This window comes from Oncorhynchus kisutch, linkage group LG15 (genome assembly GCF_002021735.2).
Source record: "Oncorhynchus kisutch isolate 150728-3 linkage group LG15, Okis_V2, whole genome shotgun sequence".
Taxonomy (NCBI): Eukaryota; Metazoa; Chordata; class Actinopteri; order Salmoniformes; family Salmonidae; genus Oncorhynchus; species Oncorhynchus kisutch.
The window spans coordinates 50,585,927-50,606,473 of record NC_034188.2 but is presented as its reverse complement, the minus strand read 5'-3'; the positions used below and the strand labels follow the sequence as shown (position 1 = coordinate 50,606,473).

At 43.0% G+C, this 20,547-nt stretch overlaps 1 protein-coding gene across 1 annotated transcript; it reads right to left on the bottom strand.

Annotated features, from left to right (window-relative positions):
• Positions 1 to 882: 882 nt before the first annotated feature.
• Positions 883 to 20,253, bottom strand: LOC109905408 (cleft lip and palate transmembrane protein 1 homolog). The gene is made up of 15 exons (XM_020502764.2): positions 20,102 to 20,253; positions 14,697 to 14,824; positions 13,406 to 13,526; positions 12,942 to 13,100; positions 12,749 to 12,866; positions 12,571 to 12,656; positions 12,347 to 12,467; positions 11,919 to 12,163; positions 11,652 to 11,745; positions 11,407 to 11,534; positions 11,174 to 11,236; positions 10,995 to 11,090; positions 10,764 to 10,899; positions 10,224 to 10,391; positions 883 to 1,895 (listed from the first exon to the last, which is right to left on the bottom strand). Exons 1-15 carry the CDS (start codon positions 20,243 to 20,245, stop codon positions 1,642 to 1,644), a joined length of 2,061 nt encoding a protein of 686 aa, XP_020358353.2. The 5' UTR covers positions 20,246 to 20,253; the 3' UTR covers positions 883 to 1,641.
• Between the last annotated feature and the right edge of the window lie 294 nt (positions 20,254 to 20,547).

Sequence of the window (20,547 nt, the reverse complement as noted above, 5' to 3'; positions counted from 1 at the left end):
CAGGTCCTTTTGACGCTGCACTCGCGTAACAGGCGGTCAGCCTGCCACGCAATCTCCTCGTGGATTGCAATGTAATCGGCCATAATCGGTGTCCAAAAAGGCAGATTACCGATTGAAAACTTGAAATCGGCCCCTAATTAATCCACTATGCCTCTAATTATCGGTCAACCTCTAGTTTGGCGGGGTGGGGGGTTTTACTCGAGTGACGCCTTGTGGTGGGCCGGGCGCCTGCAGGCTGACTCTGGTCGTCAGTTGAACAGTGTTCCCTCCAACACATTGGTGCAGGTGTTAAGTGCGGTTTGGTGGGCCTTATTTCGGAGGACGCATGACTCGACCTTCGCCTCTACCGAGCCCGTTGGGGAGTTGCAGCGATGAGACAAGATCAAAATTGGGGCGAAAAAGGGCTGATGTATAGCGTAGGCTTACCCTGGCACGACGTTTTGATAACCTTTAAAAAGCCTTGCCATGGATTGCGCATGTGTGCCATTCAAAAGGTAAAGGGGCAAGACAAAAGATATAAGTGCCTTTGAACGGGTTATGGTAGCAGGTGCCAGCCGCACCAGTTTGTGTCAAGAACTGCAACGCTGCTGGGTTTTTCCACGCTCAACAGTTTTCCGTCTGTATCAAGAATGGTCCACAACCCAAAGGACATCCAGCCAACTTGACAACTGCGGGATGCATTGGAGTCAGCATTGGCCAGCACCCCTGTTGAATGCTTTCGACACCTTGTAGTATCCATGCCCAGACGAATTGAGGCTATTCTGAGGGCGTTAATGTCTTAGGTGTCCTTAATGTTTTGTCGACTCAAGTGTGTGTCAAGGTGGTCCTGCTTGGAGTGTGAATGTAGTAGAACAATTGAAAAATCATAAGTCCAGGCAAAAATACTTAAATCCGCTATTACTAGACACTTTGACATCAGTATTATTCACATTACAACCCGAGATTCTGTAGTTTCAGAACATACAAAATAAATTCAAGTGACTGAAAAACAGAAATCAAGCCATAATTAATATATTTCTATTAATACCTACAAGGCTGTTTCTTGTTGTTGTTCAAGTTCGGAACATCGACCATTTGTTTAAAATGGAGGGTAGACTGTCTTTCGCGGGTAGTGTTGGACAGGTTGTGCATCTTGGTTCCCTTCACGTCACACTTGGTTCCGGACCCTTCCAGATTCCTCCAGCACAACTCACCAATTTCCCCACCATGACACATTGCGTTCACACATGGAATGATTTTTTCTTTTTTAAAGAAATCACAAGAAATCCACAGATGGCGCAAAGATCTGAAAATTCTGAGATATGTACTGCAACTATCCACCCTCAACTGGGCCTCCAACATTCACAACCTGGCCTCCAAATCATTACTGTTACCCAAAATATAAAGAATACAGTACATCACATTTGTTTTACTTCACTTGAACTAAAAATAAAAAAAATAAAATAGGAAGTCCACATTAATTACGATTCGCTGCAGATCCCCCACACAAAGAGGGAGAGTTAGACTGAAATTTGTAGCGGTGTCCATGACAGAATACAATGACTTCTTTTCTCTGGCAAATGACATTTCACTCTGCCTGGTTTCCACAGGTCCTCTTCACCCCAGGAGCGAGGGCGAGAAAGGCGGATAAGTTGGTCGTGGTTAATCGTTCTTCTTCTCATCCTTAGCTTTTTCTGTTATGGCTGCGACCTCCCCAGTGGCTGCGACCTCCCCAGTGGCTGCGACCTCCCCAGTGGCTGCGACCTCCCCAGTGGCTGCGACCTCCCCCTGCGCTGTGCTGTCCTTGTTAGGGTCCACTCCAGTGGGTTCCGCTCCGCTGGTGCCAAATTCGTTCATCCGGTTTGGATCCACCCTGTAGATCCAGCGCTGGTACAGGTAGACAAAGAACACTACGTCTGTGGGAGGGAAACAGAGTTATTACAGGGGAACTAGGGGTGTAACGTTCACCAAAACCCACAGTTTGGTACATATCGCTGTTTCGGGGATCACGGTTCGGTTTCAGTACAGCAGGAAAATGAAACGCTAACAGTTACTGTAGTAACAATTGTGTTGGTATTCCTGATTCCATGTATGATCATGAGTCATATAAAGCCTGAAGAGAGCACCGTCACGAGTACCAACATGTTGCATTTTCATAAAGTAAAACAATTACTCAACACTAAAATAAAGTGCAATATGCATGTGATGTCGATATGTAAAACATGGCTCAGACATTGCGCACTGAGTGTACAAAACATTAAGGACACCTTCCTAATACTGAGTTGCACCCCACCTTTTGCCCTCAGAACAGCCTTAATTCATCGGGCATGAACTCTACAAGGTGTCGAAAGCGTTCCACAGAGATGCTGGCCCATGTTGACGCCAATTTTTCCCACAGTGTGTGTCAAGTTGGCTGGATATCCTTTGGGTGGTGGACATTTCTTGATACACACAGGAAACTGTTGAGCACGAAAAACCCAGCAGCGCTGCAGTTCTTGACACCTCTACCATAACCTGTTCAAAAGGCACTTCAATCTGTATCTTGCCCACACCTCCTCTGAATGGCACAGCTACACAATCCATGTCTCAAGGCTTGAAAATCCTTCTTTAACCTGGTCTCCTACCCTTCATGTAAACCAGGGATGGACCCGCAGACCATTTTGTAGACCAAATGGACCAACTCAGTCGAGGTCTCAACTTACTGTTGAGAGTTAGAATAATAGATTACAAACGGTGAAATTTGAAAATGTGGTTGTGCATCAGAAGTTAGTCTAGCGGCCAGCTAACTAAACTTGCAGTAAGCATGGTCGAATTACTGACCGGGGTGAGGCCCACTGTCCATCAGTTAGCATATTAAAACCTGCAAACATTTGCCTCCACCCTAAGGCAAAATGTGTAGAATTGCAGGAAATTAGCTGTAAAACTGCCATTTTCTTTCTCTCCGCCGCATGGCAAAATTACTAGAATAGCATGTGTAGAATTGCAGGAAATGAACTTTAAAACGTCATTTCTCTCTTCTCGCTGTCACGAGGGAGGTAAACGCTATATAAAGTTATATATCTTAAACGTGTGTGGGACTATGTCAACAATATACTAATGAAACAAATACCAATAGATGTTTTTGGGGTGAAATGTTTCTAAGTAGCTCTCTGTAGGTCTGGAGGTCCATCTGTAGCAGGGATGGGCAACTCCAGTCCTCTGGGCCACACTTTTGCCCCAGCTAACACACCCGACTCCAATAATCAACTTATCATGATCTTCAGTTTAGAATGCAATTAGTTTAATCAGCTGTGATAGAGATGGTGTGACACCGGTCCTCGAGGACTGGGGTTGCCCATCCCTGACCTGTAGTAAGCGCAATACATGGTGCATTGTCAAATTCATTGACAACCTCAGCTTTAGTGGGCTAACTGCCTTATTCAGGGGCAGAACGACAGATTTTTACCTTGTCAGCTCGGGGATTCGATCTAGCAACCTTTCGGTTACTAGTCCAACGCTCTAACCACTAGGCTACCTGCCGCCCAATTGAATGAATTACTTTATGCTTGGCCTATTTAGTAGGCTATTTTGCAGCATAAAGCTGGGTGACTAACTCATTTTTAGCTTTGGATCAAAATAAACAAGTACAGACATTCTTTCTGATAGTCTTTAATAAATAAATGTTTTGACTAAGTGAATCTGCTCGTGTATATGTTAAATAATTTAATATTGTGGTTACAATAAAGAATGCAAACAAAATAAATCCTATTCATAATTAATTATCAGATTCGTGTTAGGAGCTGTAATGTGGAACAACCCGCCAACTGACAGAAACATTCACACCTCCATTAATTTACAAGGGACAGTCTAACAGCTCGGCTAGGTGTGGAAAATCCCAATTTGTGCCACAGTTTAGACCACAGATAGATTCTGCGGTCAGTCAGAGTTGAGTCATATTGTAACGTGTAGCCTAATGGCCAAACTTGCAAGGTATTCAAGGCTTAGTTGTGTTAAATGCAGATGACACATTTCAGTTGTACAACTGCCTAGGTATCCCCTTTCCTTTAAGTCCTCTAAAGTTTTACATTTAACTTAGTATCACAGAACTGAATTACCCTAAAGAAAAATGCATCAACCCCTAAAAAATGTCAATTTATTATAATCCGCATAATTCAAACTAAAGTCGATCAGAAAGAATGTCTTTGACCCTGCTTTATAGTATAACTTGTTTTGAACGAAAGCCCCAAACAAGTGAATCACTCGGCCCTGTGCTGAAAAATATAGCTGTACACGGTGCTGAAACAACCTTCAGTGCGCCATTGAATTGTCAACTTTCCCTATATGTTGATATGTGCATAGTGGCGAAAATTGAGGATACAGGAAACACTTAATTACACTGAATAAAAATATAAACCTCAAAATGTATAGTAATTGGTCCCATGTTTCACGAGTTTAAATAAAAGATCCATGAAAATGTTCCATATGTACAAAAAGCTTATTTATCAAAAATGTTGAGCTAGTGTGTTTACATCCATATTAGTGAGCATTTCTCCTTGGTCAAGATAATCCATCCACCTTACAGGTGTGGCATATCAAGAAGCTGATTAAACAGTATGACCATTACACAGGTGCACCTTGTGCTGGGGACAAAAGGCCACTAACAATGTGAAGTTGTGTCACACCACAAGTTGAGGGAGTGTGAAATTGGCATGCTGACTGCAGGAATGTCCTTCAGACCTGTTGCTCCCAAGCACAAAGCGAGGTCCATAGAGAAATGCTTTGTCGAGAATGGTGTGGAAGAACTTGACTGGCCTGCACAGAGCCCTGACCTCAACTCCATCAAACACCTTCGGGATTAATTGGAAAGCCAACTGCAAGCTAGGCCTAATCGCCCAACATCAGTTGCCCGACCTCACTAATGCTCATGGCTGAATGGAAGCAAGAACCCGCAGCAATGTTCCAACATCTAGTGGAAAGCCTTCCCAGAAGAGTGGAGGCTGTTATAGCAGCAAAGGGGGGGGGACCAACACCATATTAATACCCATGATTTTGGAATGAGATGTTTGACGAGCAGGTGTCCAAATACTTGGTCATGTAGTGTAAATCAACAGGAATAATACATATGCTGCTTTTGTTGTCCGTTTGAGTGTTTAATAGCCTACTGATTCCATGAGCACCAAGCCTCAAATAACTGCAAAAAGGTCAGCTAAAGCAATTTCACAAATGTCTGTTTTTAATCTTTGCTATGCTGTAATAAAGGCTTTTTTTGGTAAGACGACTCTCTGGTATTACTTATTTATATAGTGTTGTGTACACTGTTCCAAAACAGGCAGAAAAATACAACATGTTTGCTTACAACATGTCGTTAGTCACAATCTGCAAGCAGCTCTCGCTCCTCTACCCTCCTTTCCCCCCCACCTCCTTATTGTTATTATTATAATTATTATGATCATCACTATAATAAGTAATGTCATTATCATTAGTAAGCTTAGTATAGTATCATTGTATAACCGCCATTGAGCTGTAGGCCTAAGAGTATGTCCTATTTAGTTTTAATACCGTAACTTGCTATGCGTGAAGCCTCTCCAGTCACATGAGTTCCACCTAGTTGTCGACAGCAGCCCTAACATATTAAACATGAATTATATACTAATGGTTGTATATCAATTTCACCTACTGTAGATGAAAAAAAGCTTGCCAAGTTTTCCAATTGTTTTTACTGGTTCCACTTCTGTATTTCATCACTAGGTGGAGACATTGAGCACCACCAGCTGAAGAGAGTTATCCCTAATTGTCTTCCCCATGGCCTAGATCCCCCAATCCCAAATCTGGGCCTCGGAGCCAGTTCCACTGAATTTTTTCATTGTTCCCGTCTAAATCAGGGACTGATCTTGAACCTGGAACACCAGGTGTGTGCAATTAATTAATTATCAGGTAGAACAGAAAACCAGCAGGCTCCGAACCTATGTAGGGTAAGAGTTGAGCACCCCTGCCCTATATAAACTTGTCCATTCACTTTGTGATTATCCACTGAAGGCAGAAACGTCAATGTTTTAAAACTTGCTTAATAACAATTTCTCATGGTCAGTGAGCGTTGTGCCTTTTCCTTTCCAATGTTGTTTACACGTTTCTAGGTTACACCTCGGCTCACGTTGGTTAAGCAACCTCTACTTTTTTCCGTATAATTATCAACCCATAAATAATCTACACCTACATGCAAAATTCTCTCTTGACAATGATTTTACATCAGGCCTAATTGACATATGCCTAAAATACCACTAGGCTAATAATCACATTTAGCTTTTGATTATTTAAATCAACCTACGTTATTTCAAGTTATCCATTTGTAGCGCATAAAAAAATCGATTTAGAGAGTTGTTGAACGGGAGTTAGGAGTGTGTTGATATGAACGGTAATATGATCAAAATTCCTCTCAACAGGCATAATACTGTACGATTCAGTGCAATGCCTATCAACATATCGGAATAGGTTAAATAAAGGTTCTGCATGCCAACATATAAAGGCAAGAATAGGCAAAGTGATCTTGTAAGATGTAAATCGTTCAGCAGCCTAAACTATTATTGGGATACAAAAGAAGCCATCCAACCTTGATGGGCCATCAGCAGACTAGACTTGCTGAGTTGAGTTCTATTTTTAGGGACTAAAAATGTATGTATAGCCAGGCCTGGAATTTCATGATTTTAGGATCATGGCCATTCGGCCTTCAATAGCTGCCAGGGCACCAAAGCCATTAACCAAAATAGCCAACCCCCCCCCCCAACTATTCTTATGAAAAACACAAGTGTTTGTAAATGTACATAAATAATTAGCGAACATGTTAAACTGTAGGTGATAGCCTGTGCTTATTGGCTACAACCTGTCCGGACCGATGCTGACATAAGGCACCTGAGAATGTAGCCAAACTTTAATGAGACTTTTAATTACATATATATAGTGTGGCGTACAGCAGGTCAGCCACCACTCGGAGACTCGTCGAGGCCTGGTGGCAGACGGATTCTACACCACGAGGCGATGGCTCCCTCTGCTGGATGTGCCAGGTCTCGACGGGCTCTCCAGACAGGACTAATTGGGGCTGAATGTGGTTGGCTGATTGCTCACCAGCTGTACGAGTCCCATAAAGCTGCCAGAAGGGCAGCACACAGAGAAAGGGACTGGGGGAAGAAAGGTGACTTCCGTATAGTTGGAGACGGTGCCTGAGGTAAAAGGAGGGAGTTCAGTTTTTGTGCCCGACAGGATACAGCAAGACCCGGAGCCCAGAAGACGGTATCCTGGAAAGGGTCTCATGGGGGAGACCTATCCTTTTCTTCTGATTTATTATTTAAATAAACACCCTTGAAACCGAGATAATCTTACTCTGTCCGTGTCTGATCTGTGTAAACGTCTTGACCAAACCCCTTGGTCTGCCACAATAGGCTAAATGCCAGTCATGTTTGACAAATATAATGTAGGAACATTATTGTCGAATGGCTTGATTCTGTCGACATACTTGAGTCACCTTTTGTTCTGATAGAGAAAGGCTAGTGCCTGTTGCACACTGCAACACCCACCTTGCCATCGGAGCAGTCTTCCAATAATCATACAACTGCACTATGTGACATGAATTGAGTATATAGTATGTTTATTGGTCATAGTTAGTATGCCAAAATTTCCCGGATGCAGAGACAAAACGCGAAGAGCACTTTTTGCCAGTCCCGTCTGGTCCAGCGACGGTGGGTTTGTGCCCATAGGCGACGTTGTTGCCGGTGATGTCTGGTGAGGACCTGCCTTACAACAGGCCTACAAGCCCTGAGTCCAGCCTCTCTCAGCCTGTTGCGGACAGTCTGAGCACTGATGGAGGGATTGTGCGTTCCTGGTGTAACTCAGGCAGTTATTGTTGCCATCCTGTACCTGTCCCGCAGGTGTGATGTTTGGATGTACCAATCCTGTGTAGGTGTTGTTACACGTCGTCTGCCACTGCGAGGACGATCAGCTGTACGTCCTGTCTCCCTGTAGCGCCGTCTTAGGCGTCTCACAGTACGGACATTGCAATTTTTTGCCCAGGCCACATCTGCAGCAGTCCGCATGCCTAAGGCCCCATTCACACAGATGAGCAGGGACCCTGGGCATCTTTCTTTTGGTGTTTTTCAGAGTCAGTAGAAAGGCCTCTTTAGTGTCCTAAGTTCTCACAACTGTGACCTTAATTGCCTACCGTCTGTAAGCTGTTAGTGTCTTAACGACCATTCCACAAACATTAATTGTTTATGGTTCATTGAACAAGCATGAGAAACAGTGTTTAAACCCTTTACAATGAAGAAATTAGGATTTTTACAAATGATCTTTGAAAGACAGGGTCCTGAAAAGGGACGTTTCTTTTTTTGCGGAGTTTAGTATGTAGTATATTAGTATGGGTATTCGAACACAGCTTGAGACTATTTAACCATAAACATAATTGTTTAAAACACAGTCATTTGTCATTTTATGAGACATGTCTTGCCACGTTCTGACCATAGGAATGTTAAGGGGATTCTTTTATAAACACTTCATCATATGCAATTGAAGTCAGTATTTATATCTCTCATGTTCTCAACTTTCTTTTGTTGTCTAGCAGCCAAAGACAAGTGTTCTAATATTAAACAACCCATGTTTGTTGATGAGTCTTTGTGTCTTCCCTATTTCTGAAGGATATTTTCACACCTGTCATATTTGCGGTGCACTTTTGAGAAGGGTGTTTTCCCGCCAAATTGCATTTTGGAACATTTGTGCTTATAGCCTACTGCAGTTTGTGCATTGCCGGACTTCTGTGAAGAAATTATTTAGCAACATTTTAAGCAAACATTGGGATCTGTTGCATCAGCCTCGTTGCTTGTAAATGTTTAAAAAATAAAATAATAATAATGCAAGTACAGTGGTTGTATTCATTTGGGATCTATTGCGTCCCACAACTGTCCCAGAGTATGTTTGGAATATTTATCTCGCACAGAAAGGCCAAGCTGATCAATAGAGGTCAACATTTCTACTATAGATTGACATACACTAGTGTTTTTTTGCTGTTCGTTTAGGCCTACTCATGCTGGTGGCTGACGAAAAGTACATGCGGACAGAGCTAACATTTTCAAAATGAGCCTCCAAATTAAATAAGGACGTGCTCCGATGCATCTGTCTGTCTTGTGGCCTCACTGAACGCTTCGATGCCTGTGAGAAGGACACCGATCACGTGATGGGCATTGGCTAATAAGAATGAAGATATCTGGCGATTGGTAGCAGGGAATTCATTAACTTAAATTCAGACCATTTGAAAACACAACAAATACAATAGTACAGCCCAGATTAAAAACAGTCGCATTCCACCGTGATTGCAATTGCTTTAGCCAACATGTTGCAGTTCATTTATTGTTTAATTATTCTAGGCTCCCTTTTAACTTGTTTTTATAAATAAAATGCTTGAACGAAATTATCAGACCAAAAGATAAGTTCACCTGGCAAGACTGAAGTTTGAAATGTCTAACTCAATATCACAGACCTGATTTTCCCTAATGAAAATGCATCAACCTACAAAATGTAAATGTATTATAATCCACATAATAATCAAAGCCACCTTAAAATAGGGCATGATGTACAGTATATACTGTATATCCAATAGAAAGTAGTATACAGTATTTGTTCATCGGCATCTTTGTGTTTTCGTTAATAAAAGAATGATAAAAAGACTAAATGGTGTAGATATGCTCAAAGACGCCCTCTGGTGGTTCAAATGAGCATTAACCGCTCACTATAATGAAACTTCTTAAATGATGAACCACTGTAGTCGTTTTAACAGAACAGCCCAAATTATTATTTTTTCAGTGCCGGTGTACTCAAGAGGCATACAACACCGAGTATGCATAGCCTACAGCCAATGACGTGAATGTCGATGAAGGCAGCCCCCCCCTGCACCTCTCTGATTCAGAGGGGTTGGGTTAAATGCGGTACACACATTTCAGTTGAATGCAGTGAGTTGTACAACTGACTAGGTATCCCCCTTTCCCTACAGGCTTAGTGTTTTGATTTTGTACATCATTTTTAAAATCCATTCTTTTGGGCCCACGGTGCGGCCCGAACAGCGGTCCCCATACCAAACGGTTCGGTAGGAATATGTGTACCGTTAAAACACCTAAGGGAACTAGTTTTTTTATATATCAACGGGATAGTCATTGGTAAGAACCAGAATGGGCTGTACTAATAAGTGTATGAAATGTGTGTTTGGAGGGCAGTGAGTAATAACGCACCGTCTCGGAGACATCCTATCCTGTACATCATGGGCATCTTGATGACAAAGGCAAACAGGTCGTCGATGAAGGTGTTCAGAGCCTTGTAGGTGAGCATCCTCCATGGGAGGTGGGCCACAGACTTCATCTTATAGTTGATGAACAACTGTGGCGTCATCGTGATGAAACCTGAGCCAATCACAAAGCAGACACGACAACATGTCATTTAGGGTAGAATATCGCTCAGAATGTCAATTAATAACAAATGTTTTTAAAAAGTCATTTAGGAGAGAATGACAAGGACAGACTATCAATAAAGCTAGACTGGCTGCTAGGACAGACTGTCAATAAGGATTAGACTATCTAAATGAGGATTAAGACGGCATAGACTGCCACTTGTCCTGGACTGCGCAACAGATATTTAGCGATGTGATCATCACAGCATAGAAAACGAGAGAGGAAAGGATGATTTTCCAAGACCAGGGTGGAGCTCAGTCCCATTACAGATAAAAATCAGGCAAACTATATCACGCTTCTGAACAATGACCACCAGTGACTCACCAAAGGTTAACAAGAAGCCATAGAGCATGCCCAGTACGAATGAGTACCAGCCTTTGTGCTCTTGGTACAACACACTGTAGACGGCATAGCACCCGAACAGAGGGTAGAGCAGCCATGACAGGTACTTGAAGGCCATCTGCACAGAGGGAAGAGGACAGGACAAAAACCATCACTACAAGATTGTCCATGCGAGCGGTAAATTAAGAGAATGGTGGTGACGCGTTTCCTTACGTCGTCGAAGACTTTGGTGGAGGACTGCACGTACGTTGACTTGTCTTTTATTGATAAGCGTGGGAGGATCCCGAACAATTTGTTCTCTCTGTCCAACTGGGGAGGAGACACATCCGGATGAGCTAACAGGGATTCATTTGTGCAACCAAAAGCATTGAAATACCCGTCGTCCATCTCACCTTGACGTCCATGACCTTGGTGATCTTCCAGAAGTCGATGAGCAGGCCGATGAACACGCTGACCTGGATGTTATGGGACACGAGATGGGGATTAGTAAAGGGACCACTCTGCTATAGTACAATGGTCATGAATGACATGCGTACAGAGCCTGTCGTGATGAGTGACATTACAAAGGGTCTGGTGACAAGTCTTTATTTAATCCTTTTTGAGAATAAATGAAAAACCCACTGACCTGCACCACGAAGTTGGTCTCATTGTCCAGGATGTAGAGCAGCACCACCAGGGACTGGAACACCCCAAAGATGATGGAGCGCACAGAGAGACCCTCCATAGACTGCCTGCTGTTCCAGAACTGGATGTCTGACACACACACACAGTATAGAAACAACATTCTACCACACCGTAGAACACATATAATCCAAAAGTGGTCTTCTAATAGGCAGTTAAGCTGTGGGAACAGAGGCACGGCGAGCTCACCATTCTTAAATGCCAGGAACTCGAAGATGCTGTGTACGATGGAGACCACGATGGTCACGCCCAGGAGGTAAGGATTGGTTTCCAGCAGGGCCACCTAGAGACAACACAGTTCCTTAGCAACTGTTACCAGGGAAACAACATGGAGTCTAGACTCCAGGACAAGTCTGATTCTAAGATGTGCTACATTGGAGGAGCAAAAGCGAGATCTATATCTCCTTCTCCATTTACACCCTGCCCTGCCCCGGCCTATGACCTCTAACCCCTGACCTTGACAGAGTCCTGGTCCTCGTCAGACTGCTCGTAGGTGTCCTCTGGCAGGAAGTTCCATGGTGAGCGGGCGTTCTGGGCAGCGTAGAGCTGCCAGCGCCACAGGGACAGCGGGCAGTAGGACAGGCGCAGAGGCAGCGACTGCAGGCTCTCATTGATGGGGTAGTAGTCTTTCTGCAGGTTCCAGTAGTCGTTGAAGTAGACGATTGGATAGTAGTCGCCGCTCACCGCGTCAAACTTCACATCTGTAGGGTTGGGAAGGGTAAAAATAATGGGTTGAGAAAATGAGACAGCCAGAATAGAGCAGTAACTAAAAGGTATTTCACCTTTAGTTCGCTTTTTGTAAAGAAGCAGTAGATCTCAACTCTCCTAGTACATGCTCTGGTATAACCAACTGAGAAGCGTGAGAATAGGTGGGTAGAGCTTACGTTGGTCCAGTGGAGGGGGGACCGAGCCCTTGACCCAGGCTGTATGGTCGTCCACCATGTTGATGGTGAGGTTGGGGTGCCAGTGGGAGATGATCTCCACTGGGCCGTGGCTCTCCGCTCGCTGGGGGAGAGGAAAGAGGAACGGCAGTCAGTCAATACTGTGTGGACTGGGTCTACGGACTGAAAAGGAATGAGGTCTATGAATCATGGTAAACACAGCTGACCTTGATCATCTCCGGGTCGGTCTCGGTTTCCCCCGTCAGCAGGTTCTTAGTCTTCACGAACTTCCTGCGTTTGAACTTGTTCAGCACTGAAAGAGTCAAAGAGGAGTCAAACCACTTACACACTAGTTTGAAAAGGTCATGCATGCACCAGAGTAGGCGGTGTGTGTCCGTTACTTACTTCGCGTGGCATGGACTGTTGCTAGCCGACGATACTGGCTCTTGCGTTTGGGGTCTGGGTGGAATCCGGTCTTTGTGAAATACACGTGGATGTAGAGGGAACCATTCATTTGCACCTTCTGTAGCACATAGGATCAGAGAGAGAGATTAGAAAATCCTACTCTTACCTCTCCCTCCCCAGTCTCCCCCCTCACCTCTTGGATGTCCAGGTCCAGTGAGTGCTCATAGCAGCCGTCCCCCTCGTCTCCAGTGTTCCAGTCTCCGTAGACCAGGTCTCTATGGAACCAGAACAGGGACTGTGTGTCGTTGAAGTCAGAGAAGACCTCATCCTGGGAGATGTACACATACAGGTCCTGAGGATAGAAGGAAAAACAGGTTAACATTTATTTCCTTCATGTTCTCCTATTGATTTGCCCATATGGTACTACTTTGGGTGGTTGTTTGCTGTGGCACAGCTTCTTTGTCCGGCAGTGTGCACTAAATTACTGAGCGCAAGTCAACAAGCGAGCCAGGACCAAGCTCGTCAACGGACACCAGCTGTTCACCCAGAGAACCTACAATGAGCAGCAGGCACAGACCAAAGGTCAACCAGAAAGTCAATAGTCACATGACCTGGGGTTAATTGCTTATGCAGAACGGTGCGAAAAGGTTGGCGTACCATGAGGCTTTCCTTGGGGAAAAGGTTTCGGCTGGGTAAATGCGGTGCCCCTGCTGGGGTACTTGGGTCTGGTGTAGAGGACCTGCGGAACCAGCTGCTGATGGCCCAGATGACGAAGATCCTGCAGAGGACAAGGACAAGGGAAGAAAAGGTCAGCTTTGTCTAATTGAAACCAATTCAACATTTTGAAAAATCCCTCTACACTACACATTTTACTAAGTGGAATGCTTGGGACCATAGAAACATAATTACACTTCTATGATTGAGACCACCCAACTGATTGAGACCACCCATTGAAGTTTAAACTTAAACCAGGTCAGGTAAGGGTTAATGTTAGGGTACTACCAACGATCCCACTTAGCATCTACCGTAAAGTAAGTGTGTGTGTCTGAAACAAAAAGGTTGAGATAAAGACAAGCGATTGTTTTTTTATATATATATATTTAGCATCAGACGTTGGAAAGGATTGAACCTTGTTGCCTAATCTGATGGTCTCGTATCCCATCGAGCTACCACTGTCAGGCTCACAACAACGGGGGCTTCTTCCAAGTTTGACATCTTGTTTTGAGCTTCAAGTAATCAGCTGACTGAAATACTCTAGGGGAATGTGTTGCAACAGTATGACACTCTCACACCGTACTGCTTCTATGATAGGAGCCAACTCTCCTGGTACTCATTAATGCACCTTCATGTCGTTCTAATCCCTCGCTGGCCCCAGCACTGTTTCTGGTCTCCACTCATGAGAAGACCAGCAGAGTATAGTGATTCCAATAGGTTGAGAACATGTATCATCATCTAGCAAACACTGAAAGTTAAACAAAATCACACCTTTAAAGACACCTCCGAGATTCATTTAATTAAAAGCTGCTGGTGTGCATGACTTGAATGAAGGTCTTTAGTCATTGTATCAACAACCAAGGTTGCCCCCCTATCACTTTAAACCCTGTGTCTTGGTGTGAACTGGTTTCTCTCTAAAGAGTGCAATGTGTCTCTGGCAACAATCCCCTGATATGACACCACAATACAAAGCCTGCATTTGAATATATTAGGCACTGTAAATTAATTGACTGCGGGTCGGTAGAGCTGTAATGGGACTGAGCTCCACCCTGATTCTAACAGACCTAAACTAGCAGACCACTCTAGGTGAATGGCATGGCCCAGGCCCCATTAGAGGATTGCCTTACCATCAACCCTACTACTTAAAAACACATCCCACATTCAAGTAAACAGGGGCTGTCTATTGTCTATTCATATCAGTGTGTGTGTACACACACACACATCTCTGACTCACCTGAAGAGGACTCCTTTTATGACCGACCATGCATTGGGTGGTGGAGCCGGCTGTTGCGGTGCAGGGTCCCCAGTAGCAGTCTGTACAGCCTGGCCATCCACGGCTGCAACAGCTCCATTGCTGCTCACCTACACACACACACACACACAATAAATCAATCAGGGAATCCTAAAATAGGTTTCCTTCCACTAGCTAATTATAGACTAAAAAGATAGTTTTTTTTCCATCAAACTGGCTTGTTACGGATGAAAAGCTGTGCCTGATGACATAGCATAGTGCAAATAAATAGCACATTTTCAGCATAAGTTTCCATTTACTGAATAAAAAAAACAGAAGTTCAATGGGATTCCATAGCATTTCCATTGGTTGTCACAAAAACTGTTGCTATCAATAGCAAACTTGCCCAATCTTGTCTTGGTGGATGCCCTCTAGACAACAGTTTACTGATAAAGGAGAGTTTTTTTTCAACACATCATCCATTTCACTAGCTAGGTGACAGATTTTCATGCGAATATTCTGAACTGTGCCTCAACAAAATATGTACATTTTCCCACCAGAGACGTTTCCATCAAATGGACTAGTTTTGGATAAAAGTCTGTGCGTGATGACATGGTGCACATGACTTTTGCTGTTCAATTCCCATGTACTTTTTCAACTCTAAATGTTGTGTTATATAGAGAATGTGCCCAATCTGGTATTGCGTGTATAGCCTACATAATGAGATTATTATAGACAACAGAGCAAGATTTCAAAATATCAAAACGGCAGCCAAGCATCAACAGAATAAGACCCTCAATATTTATTGAAAAGGAGCATCAAGCTTATCACCTTGCACTTTCACCACCCTGTGAAGTCATCAATTGATTTAATCTGTAGCTGAATAAAATGCATGGTTTTATTGGTGACTCACGCGATATCAAAGTTTACTTTGATATCCACCTCCATTTATTGCATAAAACATTTTACCGACACAAAAAGATCCCACAATGTTGAACGAACAAATTGCCTGAAGAAATTGTCTGTTGTAGGGATTAGAGGTCGACCAATTATGATTTTTCAACGCCAATACCGATTATTGGAGGACCAAAACAAAGCAGATACCGATTAAATCGGCCAATTTTAATTTTTTTATTTGTAATAATGACAATTACAACAATACTGAATGAACACTTATTTTAACTTAATATAATCACATCAATAAAATAAATTTAGCCTCAAATAAATTATGAAACATGTTCAATTTGGTTTAAATAATTCAAAAACAAAGTGTTGGAGAAGTAAAAGTGCAATATCTGCCATGTACAAAAGCTAACATTTAAGTTCCTTGCTCAGAACATGAGAACATATAAAGGCTGGTGGTTCCTTTTAACACGAGTCTTCAATATTCCCAGGTAAGAAGTTTTAGGTTGTAGCTATTATAGGAATTCTAGGACATTTATTATTTCGGGTGGCATCCATAAGTCTAATTATTCCTGTACCCTCGCAAGGCAGCCGGCCCAGAAATCCCTAGCCGTGTCCTCAGAGCATGCGCAGACGAGCTGGCTGGACATATTCAATCTCTCCCTATCCCGGTCTGCTGTCCCCACAAACGTCAAAATGTCCACCATTGCTTTCTTGGGTACAGGAACAAAGGTAACTTAACCAGATGACTATCGACCAGTAGCACCCACTTCTGTCATCATGAAGTGCTTTGAGAGACTAGTCAAGGATCATATCACCTCTACCTTACCTGACACCCTAGATCCACTTCAAATTGCTTATAGCCCCAATAGATCTACAGATGATGCAATCGCCATCGCACTGCCATATCCCATCTGGACAAGAGGAATACCTATGTAAGAATATTGTTAATTGACTATAGCTCAGCCTTCAATACCATAGTACCCTCCAAGCTCATCACTAAGCTTGGGGCCATGGGTCTGAACCCCGCACTGTGCAACATCAACTCCACTTCGCTGATCCTCAACACAGGGGCCCCACAAGGGTGTGTTCAGCTCCCTCCTGTACCCCCTGTTCACCCATGACTGCGAGGCCACACACGCCTCCAACTCAATCATCAAGTTTGCAGACGACACAACAGTGGTAGGCCTGATTACCAACAATGACGAGACATCCTTCCATGGAGGTGTGGGCCCAGGAATATAACATCTCATCCAATGTCAACAAAACAAAGGAACTGATCATGGACTTAAGGAAACAGCAGAGAAAGCACCCCCATATCCACATCGACGGGACACAGTGGAGAAGGTGGAAAGATTCAAGTTCCTCGGCGCACACTTCACTGACAAACTGAAATGGTCCATCCAGACAGACAGACTGTGCAACAGCTCCAAAATTTGGCTTAACAACTAAAACCCTCAAACTTTTACAGATGCACAATTGAGAGCATCCTGTCGTGGTGTATCACCACCTGGTATGGCAACTACACCGCCCTCAACCGCAGGTCTCTCCAGAAGGTGGTGCGGTCTGCCCAATCACCGGGGTAAAACTACCTGCCTTCCAGGACACCTACAGCACCCGATGTCAAAGGAAGGCCAAAAAGATCATCAAGGACAACAACCACCCAAGCCACTGCCTGTTCACCCCACTATCATCCAGAAGGCGAGGTCAGTGCTGGTGCATCAAAGCTGGGACCGAGAGACTGAAAAACTACTTTTATCTTCAGGCCATCAGACTTAAATAGCCATCACTAGCCAGCTACCATATGGTTACTCAACCCTGCACCTTAGAGGCTGCTGCCCTATTTACATAGACTTGAAATCACCGGCCACTTTAATAACAGGAACAAGTCACTTTAATAAATGTTTACAAATTTTGCATTACTCATCTCATATGTATATACTGCATTCTATTCTACTGTATTTTAGTCTATGCCACTCCGATTTTGCTCATCCAAATATTGCTATATTCTTAACTCCATTCCTTTAAATGTGTGTATATTGTGAAATTGTTAGATATTACTGCACTGTTGGAGCTAGCAACACAAGCATTTCACTACACCCGCAATACCATCTGCTAAACATGTGCATGTGACCAATAAAATCAGATTTGATAAAAATCTCCATTAGAAACTTAGAAAGACGGGGAATCTAATAGCAACAACTAGGATGAGTTTCTAACAGGACTAGGATTGTGCCTTTGGCTTCTGGACAACGAAAGAAAGTTGATATGAAAACCAATTGAACAGGGGAGCCATTTTTATTAATGGCATGAGGAAGTCTTTATAAAATAATTGCCCCCACATTTCTATGAATGGATTTTCGCAAGGCTACATTGAAGCAAGGCAAGACTCAAAGTAAAACATTGAGGTTTCAAAGAAATATACGGCTGTACGCTCATTTAGTTGTTATTTGTTGAGCAATTACTGTGCTTACCAAAGCACATTTCACTTCAGCACGGGCTTTTTGAGGAGCTATTCTCCTGCACTGTGTGACAGGTGATCGGCTACTCCGCTTCGCAAACTAGCCTCCGTATGCTGTGCATGTGTGATAAAAAAAGATGCATGACAAAATTGAAAATACACACGCACCAATTTAATTCCACTCAATTATGTAAATGCCCCTATAGACCGATAAGCATTACCGGACAAATGTATTTTCGGCTGCTAACCAATTAATGGTTAACATCCCTAGTCTGCCGGTTTCCATTACAGCTGTCATGATTTTACTCACATAAAAACTGTAGATGGAAATGTGGTTAGACAACAATAAATTTGCCCATGTCTGGAGTATTTTGTTCTGTCGACAGTAGAACATTTCTACCAAAAATGTGCAGTTTCCATGATCACTATAAGAAAAGATCATTGATTTACCAGCAAAACATTTTTTTCTACCTAAGACCAACTATGTCAGGTGTAAATTAGTACTAATTTTTCCTCTGCCTAAACCAAAATTGTCACACAGGTAAATGTTCCTCAAATTTGCAAAAGGAACCCATGGAGCTTAGACATGAAGTGGCTAGATAGTTAGCTAACAACGAACCAGCATATCCGACCCTCTTGCTTACAGCTGAACTTGGGTCAGACAGGCTTCCTGTGTAGTTTAGCCGGCGTCTCAGGGATAAGATAGCCAGGGATAGCCACAGCAGCCATTATAGAAAGGCAACTCCGTTGAACAAGAGCTGATTGTCTGAAACTGCAATTCCAAAATGGCTAATGTGGCTTCTGCTACCTACCGTAAGGATGAAAAGTGCAGTTTTCCAAAAACAGCTCGAGTTCCCCAGTAAATCTGGGACACTCAAATGAATATGATATGTTAAGGAAACAATTAAAAGGGTGGTTGGTCGGGGTGGATGGATGGGCATATAATAAGAATGTCTAGCATGTTGTCATCATGGACAGCTTGAGCATTATAGCGAATTGCAACTTTAACAATTTAACCCTACCCCCAGCCGACGTTAGCCGCCTAGCCTAGCCGACTAGCTAGATTTCATAACATACTGTAAATTCTTAACATATCATGCGAAATGGGTGAAAGACATCCACAAATTAATACATACCATACATGGTAACATATCATACTAAATGGAGCGTATTGGATTTACATACAGAATAATACTAAACGCTTTGAGACCAGTTTAGGAAAAACTATTTGTCCTTCAATCTTCTCGGTGTATAATGGGATAATTCAACACATTTCTCATCCCTGGATTGTGGTACAGTGGGTTTTCAACCCATACTTTGCAGGTGGCCTGTCTGACCCAAGTGCAGTTGTAAATAAGCAGGTCGGATATGCTTGTTAGTTAATAACAAGATGTAACATCCATAACTAGTTAACTACAGCAAATCTAGAAAGCACATCCCTACTTGCAATATTTAAATCACATCGATGTTCGATATATTCTCACAGTGACGAACGGTGATTCGTTTCGCACCCAGTCAATAAATAATGATAGGCAGCAGACTAGTCTAGTCAGTCAAGGAATAACGTTAGTCCATTGAAGAAAGCCGTTCGACAAATTAATCTGCTAACGTGAGATAGCTACATACGCCGACCAAATAGCATTGTCAGTCTAGGTAGCCACTTGTAGCTAACTAGTTAGCCAGCTAATAATAACTAGCTAACGTTAACTAATTTAAATCCGGCTAACCCAATATACTGTCATGACGTGTATCTGTTTCCCCAAGTACCGACCTCATTATTTTAATTTAGAAATAGGTTTGTCAACTGTTCTAATGTTAGTTTATCAGAAAATAACAGCTACCTTGCCAGATGCAGTAATAAACGCATCGTGAAAGGCAGGGGGTCGTTTTTAAACCGACCGGCATTGACAACGTCAGAGGCTCGTGTGAAATTATCACAATTCAATAACAATATCTGCAGTGCCACTCACTCCTCTCGAGTTAACCATATGCCGCTATTAGTAGTCACAAATTGAAGCCAGTCATACAATTTCATTCATTTTACCTCGCCGTTGGTTTGCGGAGAAGCTTCGGTCTCCTGCGACGCCATCTTCGCTGTCTCTGTCGCACACTGGCAATGAAATCGCAGTCCTCGCGTGAGTTCAGATTGGTACGTCAACGTGATGTTTTTTGCAAAGAAGCAAGTCATCCCCTGTTGGTCTAAACAATAGAGACCGCGGCGTATTATATCTGCCACATTCTCTTTACTGTATTTGTGCCTATTGTAACTCAGTGATCTTATACTTTAGTACTTTAAAGTATGTTTTACTTAATAATGTAACGACGTTTTTCGGAGTATCTGTACTTTACCATTTATATTTTTTTGCCAACGTTTACATTTACTTCACGACATTCCTAAAAAAAGTTTTACACGATACATTTTCCTGACAACCAAAAGTACAGGAAACTTGTCCAATTCACGGACTCACTAAACACAAATGTAAATTATGT